At 42.4% G+C, this 16,671-nt stretch overlaps 1 protein-coding gene across 1 annotated transcript in view; it reads right to left on the bottom strand.

Annotated features, from left to right (window-relative positions):
- The window catches only part of whrna (whirlin a), a 125,393-nt gene extending 111,195 nt beyond the window's left edge, over positions 1 to 14,198 (bottom strand). Inside the window, exon 1 of the mRNA XM_036589009.1 lies at positions 13,491 to 14,198. Within this exon, the coding sequence (XP_036444902.1) occupies positions 13,491 to 14,198 (708 nt within the window). The remainder of the gene's footprint in view (positions 1 to 13,490) is intronic.
- Between the last annotated feature and the right edge of the window lie 2,473 nt (positions 14,199 to 16,671).

Genomic DNA, 16,671 nt, shown 5'->3' with positions numbered 1-16,671 from the left:
GTCCAGAGAGCCTGGCAGCCGTGATACAGCGTCTCTCAAGCAGCCGGTCCAGGCTGCCACTTAGCTGTGATGTGGCATCACCCAAACAGCCACACTAACACGCCTCTGAGCAATGAGTGGAAAATGGCCCTGGGCTGCTATATCGGTAGATACGAGGGCAAACTCCTCAGTCGGCAGGGAAACATCAAAACATACACACCAACAATACAAAACAAACGGGAAAAACGATGTAAAGCGGCAGCCATATTGTGCCAGTGTACTTACAGAGGAGCAGACACCCAAGAAACATGAATTAAACATGTGGACGTGTGTCACGTGTAAAGGGAACACATCACATGTTGTAAAAACAAACATTAGCTCTTGTAAAAGAAAAACTGTTATGTTAGTTAATGATCGCATTTCGCCAGAGTACTAGAGCAGTTGTGGGGGGGTTAGAGGTGGCATACCCTTGTTTGTCACGAATTTTGTTAAGATATCACACCTTGCCCAGCAGGACAGTGTGGCCACTGACCTGTTGTTGCTCTGATGGCCCAATAAGGCCTGCACCACTAGTGCTCCTGCACTGCTTTCTGCTTTTTATGAGAAACATACGAACATGACTGACTGTGACGTGAAAGTGACAGAACAATTATATCACCTATCAAATCACAGCTTTCTCATTATCTCAGCCTTCAGCCACAGGAGGACACGTGTCGTGTGAAAGAGCGTTCCCCAGATGCGGAGATGTTCTGTGTCTCAAGGCCTCTCAGCAGGCACTGCCAAGCTGAGGAGATGAGTGTGTCGGCGTGATGGACCGCACTGGCAGCTCTCCATAGGAAAACTAATCAGTCAGAGAGCGTACTCTGAAGTAGACCTCTTGACGGCAAGGCCTGGACGCCAAGTCCAGCTCTCTCTGACATTGACGCAATCTAGCGTTCCATGCTGATCCATGGCCTAGAGCCTGTATCTGCAGAAAACATGCACTTTTTCCAGATATTCACAGAAATATAAATCTTTCAACAGAATCAATTATTTTCATCTGGTGGGTCTAAGTCATCCACAACAGCCACCCCTGTTGCCCCCTGTAGCATTATAATCCAGAGAGTTATAATGAAACGTGGTAGCCTGCTCTGACCCTGCATGCATGTCTGCTGAATTAATATCACCATATTTCTCTCAATCCCACTGTCATTTCAGCCGAATCAGTGCAGGATAAAAGCACGTGTTTGTGATATTACAGTCCACTTCAGCTCACCTCATTGCCACCGAGCGACTTTAATCATCTGTGCCAAGCATCTTAATTATCTCCCCATCTAAAATCCCCCCCCGCCACACAACAGTGTGATTCCTAATCTCAATATGCTGAATATGAATGTGTGCTCTCAAAGCACCTACACTGCTCAGCTCTTTAAGATGATAACAGGTCTGATTAAGAGCTCTTTGGATATGCGGAGGACCATATCAAGACTGTCTAAATATAATTCAGATATCAAAGAGTATCACTATTCTGAAGGATTGTATGCTCTAAATTTCCCTTATGGAAAATAAGGATTTAATTTTTTCCATCAGAGTCAAGCATTACCAACACATTCAGAGCACAGCTGGCAGATAAAAGCAACTGATAGAGATTACATTAACAGCTTGACTAACATGATTTACTCTATAATAATGGTGCTAATACAACACTAATGTAGCACAAAATGTGTATGATCTTAGAAATAAATGAGCCTCATAAAACCATGCTATTTTTTTTTTTACTTCTTGATTGGTAATACGGACACAGACAAACACATTGCAAAAATACATAACAGCCCCAGGGCTCAACTCCACATGCACACTGACCTGAATATGGTATCACCACTGAGATAGCCAGAGAGAGCGAGAGATGTCCATACAAACAATGACACACATCAGGACATGTAACCAGCACCCTAAATTGGTAGTTAATCTCTTGGGAAAGTTCTTCAATAGTCATTCAGTGCAGTTCAGCTCTGTGACTGGAGGAGATCCAAGTTTACTTATGGTGGTTTTGCTTCCACCCACAACACGGATGCACTTTCAGAGTGGATGAAACTTATTGTCCTTTCATTTGTGAGCTGTACGATTACTGACTGGGAACAGTAGTGATGCCAATAGCACTGGAGCATTTGGCTTGGCATGAATATGTGCCAGTTACCCTCAACGGATGGTAAGCAGTCCAATGCTATAATGGCTAATTACCAGCAGCAGCTTGTGAAATGTGCCAAATAATTAAAAGCATCAACAAATCTGGCCAGTATGTAGTAAGTGTATCTTAACTCTAATCCGGTCAAATCAATCTTTGAAGCTTTGAACTGTTAATGTAGTAACATAGGTAGCATGGGTATAAACGTAATGACAACAAAACCAATGCCCTTAAATTCTTGAATGTTTGCAGTGAGGAAAGTAGAGGGGCAAAATAACTTTTGCAGTTCAATTATCTGCACAATGTGACAGAAGCCAGTAAATACTGGCAGGAGTCACTGCTAAGGGCGAGAGTGGCTCAGACCCCATGTCACACATATAATCTCTCTCAGACTAAATCTGTTCCCTCTAACTTCCACAGACAGAGAGAGGTCACCAAACTGTGGTTTATCTGTTTTGGATCCACCATTTAAAGCTGCACGCTACAGCTGTACTTGTGAGTCTAATCAATATTCAGTGACACTCTGTATACCAGAGGAAGTTAAGTACATCACAATGCAGTTTATTGCTGTAATTGTATTGATAACATTATCCCTTTGCTACTGTGAACGAGGGGAAACTGTTCTTAAAGGGGTATTCTGGCCTAAAATTAGCTTTTATTGTTATTTGTTTATATAATTTGTAGTTATATGTAGTATTCTGCAGCTCTGCATTGCATTTCTTAGCCTCACTGCTTTGACTGAATTCATGGTTTTGTATCTTTTTTGTGTTTTCGTCCATCAATGCTATTTACTATGATACCACACATGTGCTGCACAAATCATTATACAACCATTGGTACTTCTGCACTGATATACATGCTAATACCTACAGACTTAATGCTAGCTATCTGGCTTTCTTTTGCATGAACCAGCAAGCAGAAAAAAAGAAACATTTCAAACAGTCTGCCCAAAGCACTTGAAGTTCCTCCCACCTTTCAGAAACAGCATATGAACAGGGTTTTCTCATTATTTAAACTGGAAAATCTCACTCTTGGGCCCTTTGTGGCATCACTGTTGGAGATGAGTAGGCAGGTTTACAACAGATGTGGCAACAGTCACTTTTATCATTTTGGCTGGAGTGCCCCTTTAACTTTTAAAGTGAGTTACTGTAACAAGAATTTATCACAAATAATTATGGATAATTTCTATTGGTCCATTCATCACTAAATATTCACACAGTGTAAAGCCAGCATTATACATTGAAAATGAAAAAATGTTACAAAGTTTTTATATGAGAGCGATGATGCGTGCCCCCACTCACTGATACTTTGGCCCCATTACATATGACTTGACCATGTTGGTGCCTGGGCCCCTGCATGCAAGGGCTGATAGTGTTGATATAGCTCCCTTTAATTAGTATACTTGACATGAGTACAGCATGAAAAAACTTCTGTTCTGCTCTGTACATACTGTCAAGTAAGTATGTGCGTTTATCCTGGGCCTATAAAACCCACAGATGTGTCCTTGTGTAATACTGGAAGCTGGATTTTGCATTCAGAGCATGTGTGCAGGTAACATGCACTCTAATCAAGCGAGAAAATCAGAGAGAGAGAGAGAGAGAGAGAGAGAGAGAGAGAGAGAGAAAGAGACAGAGAGAGAGAGAAAGAGGGAGGGAGGGAGTACAAGAAATACAGCAAAATAGAAAAGAGGAGGACAAAAAGAGATTTTACAAATAGGCAGAGAGGGAACAGCATTTTTTGGAGAGATAAGAGTTTAGAAATGTCAGGATGAAAAAAAGAAAAAAGGGAAGAGCTGTACAGAAACAGACATGTCATTGTTTTTCCCTTTCTTACTCTCTCTTTCTCTCTCTTGCAAGCAGCAGAGCAGCAGTGGCAGCACTGAGGTGAGGTGGGTCGCATCTTTAATTATTCACCAGCAGGAGTCCTTGATCAAGGCTGCAGCCAATCAGAGACATCAACCAGGCCGAGCCGTGGCACTGGCTGGTAAGAGAGGATAGGCACTCTCATCAATACTGCACCGGCTCACGCTACACACGCTACACCTCTCTGTCCATGCACCGTCTGTGGCTAGTCTGTTTTACACAGACCAGAACATGAGCAACAGATGGTCTGGACAATGGGTGGGTGAGTGAGGAGAAGGGGGAGGGGTGGGGTGGGGTCAGCATGGACTGTATTAAGTTACTGAACTGGGTCCTTCCTCCCAAAATAATAAAGAGTGGAAAAGCCCAAGTCTTAAAGAAAGAAGGGAGGTTTATTATCGGCTGTAAATGGCAGAGTGTTGTATACGTTAGTCACTTCTACTACACGCCCCTAAAAAAAGACCAGTTTAATCTTAACACTGTGCATTCATAAAGAAGAATAAGTAGGTACATTAAACTTCATCTGCACAACAATAAACACTTAGTCTGAGTATGTTTATTAAAACTGCTCTCTCAAATGAGGCAGAAGGCCTTCAGCGTGAATTCTGGATGATATTCCACCATGGCTATTTTTCCTCAATCATACTTTTTTAAAAACTGCTTTATAGTAATTTATTTATTTATTTGTATTATGTACTCTCTTTTCTTTATTCCAACTACAGTTAATGATGCGACACTAGCACTAAACTCATTGCGCATGTCAGTATACTTGGTGAATAAATTGGTTCACGACTCACGACAGCTCTTTAGTCTCACTCAGGTGGTTTTTGTATACATCACTTGTTTCCAGAGTCAGCCTCACAAACTAGGAAGAGGTAGCAATCCATGTCTTACTTTTTTTTTTCTCCATAGCAACTGATCATTCAAATCTGCTGTCTTTACTAGTGCTTACATAACCATCACAAAAGCCTTCGCTTGCTCATTTGGTGGCCCGTTTGCTTCGCTTGCTTATTTCTAAGCAATGGGATTTTTGTGCTGTATGTTTCATACTGATAGTCTACAGAGACCAGATGAGTGCTTTCTATCCTCTCTCATCCTATTGTCTCCCTCTCCTCTCTTCTTCTCATTTCCTCTCTCATCATCTGCACTTCTGTCTTCTCTGCTGACTGAGCAGGTATGGATTATCCGAGTGAGGGTAGTTTTCCTTCTCTCTGTTTGGATGATACAGCACAGCGTGCTGTGTTTGTGAAGTTTACTGCATCATGTCAATAAAGTTATTGATGAGTTTTCTTTCAAGCATTTAGTAGCTAGTAAATGAGACATCCTCAGTGTTATCCTATCCTTCCTGTGGTCGGTCATTTTGCATATCAGTTGGTTTTAAGCGACAAAACCCGCCTCTAACCATAGTCCAGCTTTTGAGACTGGTGAATACATGCCTGACTGAATAGAATTGCAAAGAGTACTCAACTAGTTAAGTAAATACAGTTCATTCATAAACTGGTGCAGAGAAAACTAGAGGGCTAGATGAAATATGATGGCTGAAAAATGTTATTCCCAGAGAGGCTAGGTTATGCTGCTCAATATGGCCAAGGACCACCTAATTTGACAGAAAGGGACATTTAACTGACATGCAAAAACCTCAGATGCACAGTGTAGTGACAGGAGTCAAAACACTGCAACAAAAAAAAAGTGACATAAAGTGGAACACTTGTCAGCAAACATAAGAGAATATCTTCAGTGCAGCAATTACATCGTGCTCTGAAAGGCTCATTGTTAAAAGAGATTGCAGAGATGGCAACTGCTTGCCACTAGTTACTAGCTAGCACTTATCTTGAAAAACAAAAGCTTGTTTCTCATCAGACGGTTAGCAGTTGGTGCATGGAAGCACAGATAGCCATGAGACGGAAGAAATGTGGTCATCTTAGCATACAGTATACTTCAGATGGTACATGCAATACAAAGAAACTGAGACGAGATGAAATGTAACAACAATTTCTCTGATCTGCGTATCTATTTCAAAATGCAACATCTGCAAGTTACTTACAAAATACTTTTTCCTGATGTCCAGAACCCTTTTTCCCTCTAACTATACTTAAAAAATGAACTACATTTGGAATAACTAGTTAAAATAAACAGTCATGCAACTTGCAGCATGCATTATTCCTTTTATTTCTATCTGAATTTGTAGTTTGAAAGTGTTGCAACAGAGCCAAAATGGCAAGATGAAGCCATGCCATCTCCATCTGCCTTTCACATACAGCCAGGCCACTGTTAGGCCTCCTTTGCTCTAAATGTTTGAGCTGGAGGAGGAAAGGTCCCCCTCAGTTCACTCTGCTTTAGCACTGAGTCAAGTATTGTAAGTGCAACATGCTTTAGCAAGTCAGCAATCAATGTTTCACTGTAAAGGGAGGAGACGCCGACGTCTAATGGATCTAGCTCTAACGGGTGATGCTGAATGCGGCATGACAGAATTGCACTCTCTGTGGGATCTTTTATATGGCTAAGCTTATTCAAGAAAAATGCCAGCAATAATTGACAATCTGATTGAAGCCTCTCTGGTGAATTACAAACACGTTCAGTGTAAAACTAGATTTTTAAAGTGAACCAATTATTCTTTCCCATGTAAAGTCTTTGACAGAGTGTCTGGCTTACATCAGCAAAGAGCAGCCTCCGTTAAAAACTCTAGGAGGCCCCTTTAAAACCTCTGAGGCTCCAGTTTGGAGTTGGTAAATCTCTCCACTGCTGAATCCTCTCTTGTGGCATTAAACGTTATAAACTGGGACTACAGAAAGGATCTGATGTATTTTTTGTTGCCTTAATTTTCAGCTTAACCAAAACACTGGTAAACATTTCAGTCTTAATTAGCTCTCAGTGCAAGGGCAACAAAGGCACTAAGGAATTAGCCTCCTTTGGGCTTTGGTGCATTAAATTAAAGCATTTTATGAATTATTTAGGTCATGATTAAAAAAAGAGATTGGAGTCAGGAAGCACAGGCAGTTCACACACTTCCATAAGGAGGTATCTGTTCTGGAGTCTGTCTGTGAAGAGAAATGTGCACCTAAACCCCAGCAACAACATAAAACAGACTCTCTGCAGACATAAACAAGATTTGCCTGTGTTATTCTGAACGCTTACATCCTAATGCATTAAAGACAACAGAGATTAAAAGATGTTTTGTTTTGGCAGGAGAAGAGGAGATTCTGTAGGGCAGAGCCATTTATCAGATCCTGCTAGACCAGGAGGCACACTCCGAGGACCTTGAAGATTGGACTAGCCATCATGTGATGCCAAAGGGCACCATACACACTCATTACAGCACAAACATAGATACGCAGACAGACAGAGTTGCTTCTAGCATGCTCGATCTGTCTTCATCTAAGCAGACGACCCTGGGGACAAATTTCAGTGAGATAGAGAGAACAGGAAGGACAGCACAGAAAAGTATACCTGTTCATGCACCTGTTTGTTGGATTAACTTCTCTGAATAAAATGAAATGCATCACACTATCTGCGAAACACAGCAGAGACCCAGAGGACATTCATATTGTCCCTGAAACAGATGTCCCTCCTTCTGTTACTAAAGGCTGAAGATAACTCTGTGCCTGCTTGCACATTCAGATACCATATGGAGATGCTGTTTCTAAACCCAGCCTCCTCTAATTTTGTGTGCTTTTTTGCTTTATCTGCTCCAAACAACCAGCAAGACATCAAAGAGCAGAGGGAAAGAGAAAGAAGGAAAGCAAAAACAAAGAGAGGTCAGGTCTGGCTTGCTGGCTTTGTCTTACTCAGCATGTCTCCCTTGGACTGTTCCCCAGGACTTCACCCAGGCTGTTTGCTGGTGCTTATGCCATCTCTTTAATCCTCTCTCGCCTGTTGGCCTAGATGTGCCTTCAACAGTGCCTACATGACAGCAGACACACCCAGGCCATTAGGAAGGTCATCTTTAGGGGTAGCTACAAATGGTTTGCACTTTGCATATTATGCATTATCAATCCAAAGTACTAGGGGACTACTTTGGATGTCATGATGGTAACTAACTAAATTACACTGAAATGCCAAACAGGTTCTAGATATTAAGTGGATAAGTATGTGGTACAACTTGAAATTATTTTACACATTATTTTGGGTAAAAATAACTAGGTAGCTATATTAGGTAAAAAGACTGTACATAAATAAAGTACTGAGTCTTACATAGTATATACCTCTCTGTTATCTATAAATGAAACCAAAGCTGGGCTGTAATGGAAAGCAATGATTCTTACCGTGGTTTTACTGAAAACTTATCATTTACTTTAGAAAACATACTTTGAATTGTGTGCCATCATTTTTCGTCAAATAAACCACCAGACATTTAGAGGTGTTTTCAGTTTACTTACATGCTTAAAGATGTGACAGTATAGTGAAATTTAGTGTGATTATGTTTGTACTTACCACTCTGTTGCTACAAATATTTATAATGTATTTTACTATGTCCTTCAGCAGGGTGTAATGTAGTTAGACTGTCTTGATACTTATCATCATTTTACCACACAAAATTGCACAGCACTTTAGAGAGTGTACCCCACAACTGCCCCAGAACTTATTGTCATGTTACCCAAAATAACTGTCTAGTACTTTGGAGTTTTTACCTCACACTTTCCTGGTAAATACCTAGAACTAAGGGACTGTAGAAGAGAGTGTTACCCAGTTTTTACAGCAATTAATCTCATTGGGTTCACTTTGAAAGGTCAGTGGCAAACAGGGTCAAAGCTGAATGTGACAAAAGAGAGCTGAAAGACTGAACATTGAGCAAAGCAGCATACAATTCAAGCAGTGTGCAATGTCCAATGGAGCACTGCCTCTGGGTCGGTGTTTCCCAATCCTGGTCCTACAGTAACTCTGCCCTGCACACTTTGGTGTTTTCCCTGCTCTAAACCACCTAATCCAACTAATCAGATAAGTAACTAACCCTTCCTGAGTTGAAGCAGGTGAGTTAGAGCTGGGAAAAACACTGAAGATGTGCCGGGCAGGGGTACCACAGGATTAGGAGTGGGAACTCCTGCTATAGGTTAAGCAAAACTGTCTCTCCATATAGGAAAACCTGCAATCTGTAGGCAGCTTTAAGAAGCATTTACATTATTGTGGAGAAAACTTCAATAGAGCCATTTTATTCCACCTTGTGGTGCGCAAACCACAGCGCGCAGCAGCAAAAGTTCAACTGTGATGAGCGCTGGAGTTGTTAAATCGTACCACTGTACAAAGCAGCATGCAATGTGCATTTTCCATGATAATGTGAACGTTGCTTTAGCCCGGGCTGTAGATCCATCAGTGTACCCATACAGGCCTGTATTATGAAAGCGCTGCCTCCTCCCTCCTGCCTTTCTCTGCATGTTTAGGGCTGTGATGCAGGGGATTTATAGCCTACCTGCAATACCATTGTTCCCCAGTGGCAGAGAAAAGAAAGGGAGAAAAGCAATGAGACAGAAAGACTTTAAAGCGTTTACTCAATCATAAAGCCCCAAAGGTATTTTAAGCAGCCAGAAACCGCTGAGAGTAAAGGGGTCCTCAGCAACGCCCCAGGGAAGGTGGAAATGTGCTATATACAGAAATACTGTGGCAGAAGTTTCTGAAGATATTGAAGTTTTGTGAGCCTTTATGGGAACTGGTCAGCCATCAGAGAGATATTGCTCTCTCAAAGTTTACTGAGTATCTTTCTTTCACTACAAACCTGGTAAAACTTATACACTATATGGCCAAAAGTATGTGGACACCTGATCATCATACCTATATTAGGTTAATAGATATTTCATTTGAAAACTATGGGCATTAATATGGATTTGCCCCACCCCCCTTTGCGGCTATAACGGCATCCACTCTTCAGTAATGGCTTTTTACAGAATTTTTGGGGTGTATCTGTAGGAAATTGTGCCCCTTTGTGAGGTCAGGCACTGATGTTAGATAAAAAGGCCAGGCTTGCAACTGACGTTCCAATTCAGTACCTGACATCACTTATGCTCTTGTGGCTTAATGCAATCAAATCCTCCCAGTAATGTTCTAAAAATTTTGAGTAAAGCCTTCTCGGAAGAGTAGAGGTCATTATTGCAGCAAAGGGGGCCAAACTCCTTAGCAATACCCCAGATTTCAGAAGTAAGGCTGGGTGAGCAAGTGTCAAACTTTTTGACATAAGACTTACACTAGTAGATTAGCAGCGACTCCGCTATTCTAACTCTAACCCAAACCTGCAGTCACTTGGGAGTAGATTAGTCTGTGTTCTTAATCCTAGGCAGTCAATAGGTGGCTGTGAAATGACTACACGGTATTCAGTGACCTCGACACAACCCCCATCTCTCAGATACACACACATACACACACCTACTCAGACACATTTAGGCACTGATGTTACATAAAAAGGCCTGGCTTGCAACTGACATTCCAATTCATCCCAACGGTGTTCAGTGGGGTCGAGGTCAGGGCTCTGTGCAGGCCACTGAACTTCCTCCACGCCAAATTCATCAAACCATGTCTTTGTGGCCCTTGCTTTGTGCACAGGGGCACAGTCATGCTGGAACAGAAAAGGCCCTGCCCCAAACTGTTGCCACAAAGTTGGAAGTATATAATTGCTTAAATGTCTTTGTCCAGGCCAAACCTTGAAAAACAGCTACAGACCATTATCTCTCCTCCACCAAACTATACTGTTGGCACTATGCATTCCACTAGGTAGCACTTTTCCTGGCATCTGCCAAACACAGAATCGTCAGACTGCCAGATAGTGCAGTGCGATTCACTTATATTTAAAGTGACTGAGCTTATCAGTATGACTCATATTTGTCTAGAGACTGAATGACTATGTGCTTGATTTTATACACCTGTTAGCTATGGGTGTGGCTGAAACACCTTAACTTAATATATAGAGGGGGGTCCACAAACTTTTGACCATACAGTGTATGCTAGAGCTGGGGAAATGCCCACATTATGCTGGAGCCCAGCCCTCTAGAACCTGCAGAATTCACTCCATATAAAGAAAAGCCTTTCAGCACCTTGGACAGCTACAACTATGTATTGTGAAAAGGTACAAAAACACATTACCAAAGATTAATTGATGACTGCCTACAGCATTCTGCACCACACCAAGTGAAAACACTCATTTGAAAGCACAAAACACTGGATTAGGGAGAAATAAGCTTCACATTCTCATGGGAGTGTTTTTTAACATCAAATAAAGCAGGTACAGAAACTACATGTGAAAACAGGACTTATCGATCACACATGAGTAGGCAATGTGCAGTCATTTAGTCGAGTAAGACACCCAGCCAACCAGCTGGTCGATGAAATCGGCAGCTGTATGGACTTTCCGTGCTGATTTATAAAAGTGAATATTAATCATCCTGATTTGTTCAGTGACAGACACGCCCCTTGCCTTGGATGAATAATCAGAAGTAGAGATGTGACAGAACAGCCTAAAACCACACTCAAGTGGAAGTACTGTTATTTCTACGAAATACTGACTTGAGTAGAAGTAAGAGCTGCTACCAGAAAACAACACGACACAAGTCCAAATACTCCTCCAGAGTTCCCCAAATAACTTCCTAGAACATCCACCATCATCCAGCACAGTAGCTGAAGTTCATTACACACTACTCATCTCTTTCAGGAACTTTTGCTCTAAAATAAAATGCTTCATCTTGGAAATGAGAGTTATAAGCACTAGCAAAACAGTCCAAGTGCTGTCACCAGCAGAACAGAATGACATAAAGCCCAAAAAAGAAATAGGAACTGAACGTAAAGGCCTAAATGAAACTGAGCAGTAGATTGTTTTCTGCGAAATATAATTGAGTAGAAGAGTAAGAATTGAGTAAGAATAAGAAAGAAGTACATTTAAGTAACTAAATGTAATTAGTTACTCCTTGCCTCTACTCTGAATCATCATCTGAATCATCTTTGCAGTTGTGCGCACATTGCTGACACAGGCTCTGGAGCAGCTGCACATGAGCCAAAGTTCCCCAGCATTGGGCTGTGCGGCAGTGGAACTGTATTCTCTGGAGTGACAGAGCATCATCAAATACTTTTGGAATGAATTAGGCTGGTGATTGTGACCCAGAACTCATCATGCAATATCAGTACCTGACATCAGTTAAGCTCTTGTGGCTGATTGCAATCATATCCTCACAGTAATGTTTCAAATTTAGTGTAAAGCCTTCTCAGAACAATAGAGGCCATTACAAGAGCAAAGAGGGCCAAACACCTTAGTAATATCCTAGATTTCAGAAGAAATGTTGGGTGAGCAAGTGTCTACAAACTTTTGGACACAAAGTAGATTAGCAGTAATATTGCTATTGTATCTCTAACCCAAACCTACGTTCATTTGGGAGTAGATTAGTCTATGTTCTTAGTCCTAGGCAGTCAATAGGTGGCTGTGAAATGACCGCACAGGGTTCAGTGACCTTGACACAACCCCATGTCTCAAATACACACACACACACACACCTACCCAGACACATTTATACACTTGCTTTTAGATAGGACATACAGAAAATATGCTTCATATGTAGTATCCATACAGTACTATGCAAAGGTTTTAAGCACTTGAGAAAATAAGTAAGCATTTATTTGCGCACTATTGGAATAAATACATATATTATTAATAACCTAAGTAGCAAGTTTATGTCAGGGGTCATTTAACCGTTTCCAAACCTCTCATCATGGCAACCTAGTATTATCTGTAACAAATTTTTAGCCATACTTAGTTTGGCTCAATCACAGCTTGATTACATTAAATCAGTTATGCTGATGATGGAATTGAACAAATTCATGCAATGGCTGCGGCCATCCAGGAGGAATCTGGAAACCTTCTCTGTTCTAACTCACAGACATACGGAGAGGCCATGAGCTGTTGCCATAGTTTTCTGGATTGTTATCTTGAGATAACAAGTTAATTATGTTGTGATCTCAAGATAACAACTTAATCTTGAGATCACAACATAATTAATTCATTATCTCAAGATAAGAACTTTGTTATCTTGAGATAACAAGATAACTAGCTTGTTACTTCAAGATAACAACTTTGTCATCTTAAGATAACAAAATAAATAACTCGTTATCTCGAGATAGCAATCCAAAAAATAATGACATTATCTTATGACCTCTCTGGACGTCCGTTCTAACTAGCTCTCAAGGTATCAGCTATTTTTTCTAAACTAGGCATTTTTGTCACTTTTCACTGCATTCATGTTTGTAGTGATCTTACAAACAAAGTCACACTTACTGCCAAGAAAAATGGTGTAAAACAACTTGCTAAGGAGTCTAAGACCTTTGCAGAGCATTGTATGTAAGTATATGCGCATGTTCTGAATTATTTTGCTGGTGTCAGTGTGTCTGTTTTGCTCTGCGTTTCCTACTACACTGTCAGGACATTTCTGTCCCAAAAATGAACGAAAACAAACTCACAAACACAAATACACACACACCCCACTCAAACAAACAAAAATCTTCTCATCTGCAACAAACTTTACCTTAACCGCTTCCGCGTGCGTGACCGCGTCGAACACCTTCTCGTTGACCTTCAGGATCTGGTCCCCCACCCTCAGCCCCTCCTTCTCGGCCAGCGAGCCGGGCTCTACCAGGGACACGTAGATGCCCACCCCATGCTCGGAGCCCCCGCGGATGCTGAAGCCCAAGCCCTCCTGGCTCTTGTGGCGTTTCAGGGTCACGCGCCGGACCTCGCCAGGAGTGTCCGGCACGAAATGGGGGCCCAGCAGTGGCACGAGTGCCGCCGTGCTCCCCCCGCCGCCGGTGGTGGTGGTGGTACTACTGCTGCTCCTCGCGTCATCCTCGATTGGCGCTCGCGCCAGTGTCTCCGGGTCCCCGTTGCTCGCGAGCGAGTCGGCCTTGATGTAGAGCCCCTCGCTCGTGTACTGGTCGAAGAGCAGCTGGTCTGACCGCGGGATGACCAGGCGCAGCATGGGCAGCAGCTGCCGCTTGCTCGGCACGTTCAGGATCACGCGCAGCGTCTGCACGAGATCGTAGACGTTGCGCCGCGCGTGGTACGCGTTCAGGCAGTGCACGAACTGCTCGCGCTCGGCGTCGCTCAGCAGGACGTTGAGCGCGCGGTGCAGGCGCCGAACGTTCGCCGAGAGGGAGCGCGCGCCGCCGGACGACGACGCGGCCGACGAGGAGCCGAGCGACACGCGCTCCAGCTCGAGCTCCAGATCCGCACTCATCGTCCCGCGGGCGCGCGCGAGGCACCGGCGTCGCCGCTCCTCATGCCGGCGATCCGCTCGCGTTCACAGCGGCAGCACGCATATTAGGAGGATCGGGTTACGCGAGGACGAGAGCGCGAGCGGTGGAGAAAAGTTTCGAGATGAAAAAGCATTCCACTTTTGTCACGCGCTAAAATGTTAGTTTATTGTGTTAAACAGCGAGGCTCGCGGAGTAAACGGCGCCGTTGGTGACCTGACATAACGCGGGGAGGCTACTGTTGGTTTTAATGCTGCCCTCTCCGCCTCGCCGTCGTCCGCTCTTAAATTTAGAAAGGGGGTCAAGTAGACCGGACAGCTTCTCCGGTGTCTCCGGGAGCAACACGTCACCGGGTTACTCCTCGAAAGCTGCAAAAAAGCCCAAACAGAAACATTTAGACTCTCAACTTGAAGCTACATTTAACGCATTTCATCCAGGTTTGCCTCAGGTCTCCCTCACACGACGAGCCACAGCGCTCAAACAGCCGGGCCCGAAAAAGAGAGAAAAAAGTTGCTTTTCGACGAAGCCGTGTCCGCGGAGTTAGATTCAGAAGTGCCAGTTTCCTCGGAAAGTCAACAAAAAGTATCCCGGGCGTGGAAAATCCCTCCTTTTTCAGTGTCGGTAACAGGTTTCGGGGTGAACAAACACACTCGCTCGCTCCGAGCTCCGCCGCCGTTGCTTGGCGACCAGAGACAGAACGGACTCTGACTGAAGCCGCTCGCGCGCAGCTTCTGCCGGAAATGACGCAGTATGAGGGCGCGAAGGCGTTGCTCGGTAACCAATAACATTGGCAGCTATTCTGGCGGTTTTTTTGTTTTTATTATTATTTATCGCTGTTTTTTAAGGATTACTTTGCTTTATTTTCATTTGTTTTGTTTTCGTTTTATTAAGTTACCAATGAGAGAAACCCAGCACAAGATTTCTAAGGTAATAGCAGTTTTCTCCTTCTTCACAGCCCAGCCCACACTGCGCCCCTGGATCTTAACACCAGTTCGAGATTAAAGATTTAAGGCTAACAAGGCTTTTATCTAAGTTTCTTCTCGGTAGTACACGCAAAGGCAGGCATCTCAGATGGAAATGGAAAGCCATCCTGAAGAATTTGTTCAGTCTCATTCCACGAGAGAAGGGCTGGGCTTGCCATGCTAAAGGGGAATTACAGCGATTTTCATTTTTCCCCCATAATGTAATCGTTAAGATGTAAACAAAGTTGTTCAGAGCGGTTTGATTGTTCAAGAGAAACTTACAGAGAGATTAGTTCACAGTGGTGGTGACAGGAACCAGACGTCTGAAGAGTTTAATGCCTCTAAAAGCGCCCTCACAGAAAGTTATTAAATGAAATGATTACGAATATGCTGCCTGGTGTCTGAAACATTGTTTTTAGATAGTCTGGACATAAGCTTTTGGCCTACAATGTATTTTTAAAAATCCTTTTGGTTCATGCAGTTAGGCAAAATAGTACCCAAATATGTTTTTTTAAAGATTTATCACTACCATTTACTATTAACAACATTACATATGAAAACTCAAAAGATTCACTGGAGATTTTGGATAGTAAATAAAATAGCTATTTTTGCATTGTAGACGTGACGAAACAGTTCCGTTTTTCTTCAAGGAAAACTATCTACATGTCAGCAACTGAATTAAAAAGAAATTTTAAAACACCAGTGGAATTCCCCTTTAACAGATCCTGACCAGGCTCAGAGTCTCAGGCTCAGTGACCACAGACCAGCCCTAAACTCTTAAAAAAAGATGGTTCTTCAAGGGTTCTTTAGTAAAGACAATGGTTCTATACAGCACCAAAAAGCGGTTCTGCTATTGTTACAATATCAAGCTTGTAACAAAAGAAGAACTTTTTTGGGGCTATAGAACCATTTTCAAAAAGGTTCTGTATAGAACCATATGCAACACATTCTCCATCAATCTGAAGAACCATTTCACCTTGCAAAGAACCATATAAGCATGCAAATGGTTTGTTGAGTGTTCATGGTTCTATACAGAACAATCGTCTTAGAAAAGAACCCATTGAAGAACCATCTTTTTTTAAGAGTGTAGTGTGACTAGTCCTGGTGCAGTAAGGCTGACTCAGAAATGCACTTTCTCTGTGAAAAATATGACTATAAAAGAAAAAAAATCAATGAAATAGCCCAACAAAAACAATGCCAAATGTCTCCCAATCAACAGAAGAAAATTGCAGTTCACTTTAATACAGGGAAAACAAGCTATTTTGGCAAAATGTGTTACTATATGCCACAGCCTGAGAGATTACACAAACATCACCCAGGACAACCACAAGGGTCTAGATTAAAAAAAAAAAAGTTTCTTCACTTCTCTGTTGCTTTGTCTTTGTTGTGAATAGGCATTAGTATGTTTGTGTTCATGTGTATGCATTACTACATACACTGTGCATGTACATATACTATTGGCATAGACACCCAACCAGTGGATTATGGGTATTTT

This window comes from Colossoma macropomum, unplaced genomic scaffold, assembly GCF_904425465.1.
Source record: "Colossoma macropomum unplaced genomic scaffold, Colossoma_macropomum, whole genome shotgun sequence".
NCBI lineage: Eukaryota > Metazoa > Chordata > Actinopteri > Characiformes > Serrasalmidae > Colossoma > Colossoma macropomum.
This window is presented reverse-complemented; position numbering and strand designations above follow the sequence as displayed.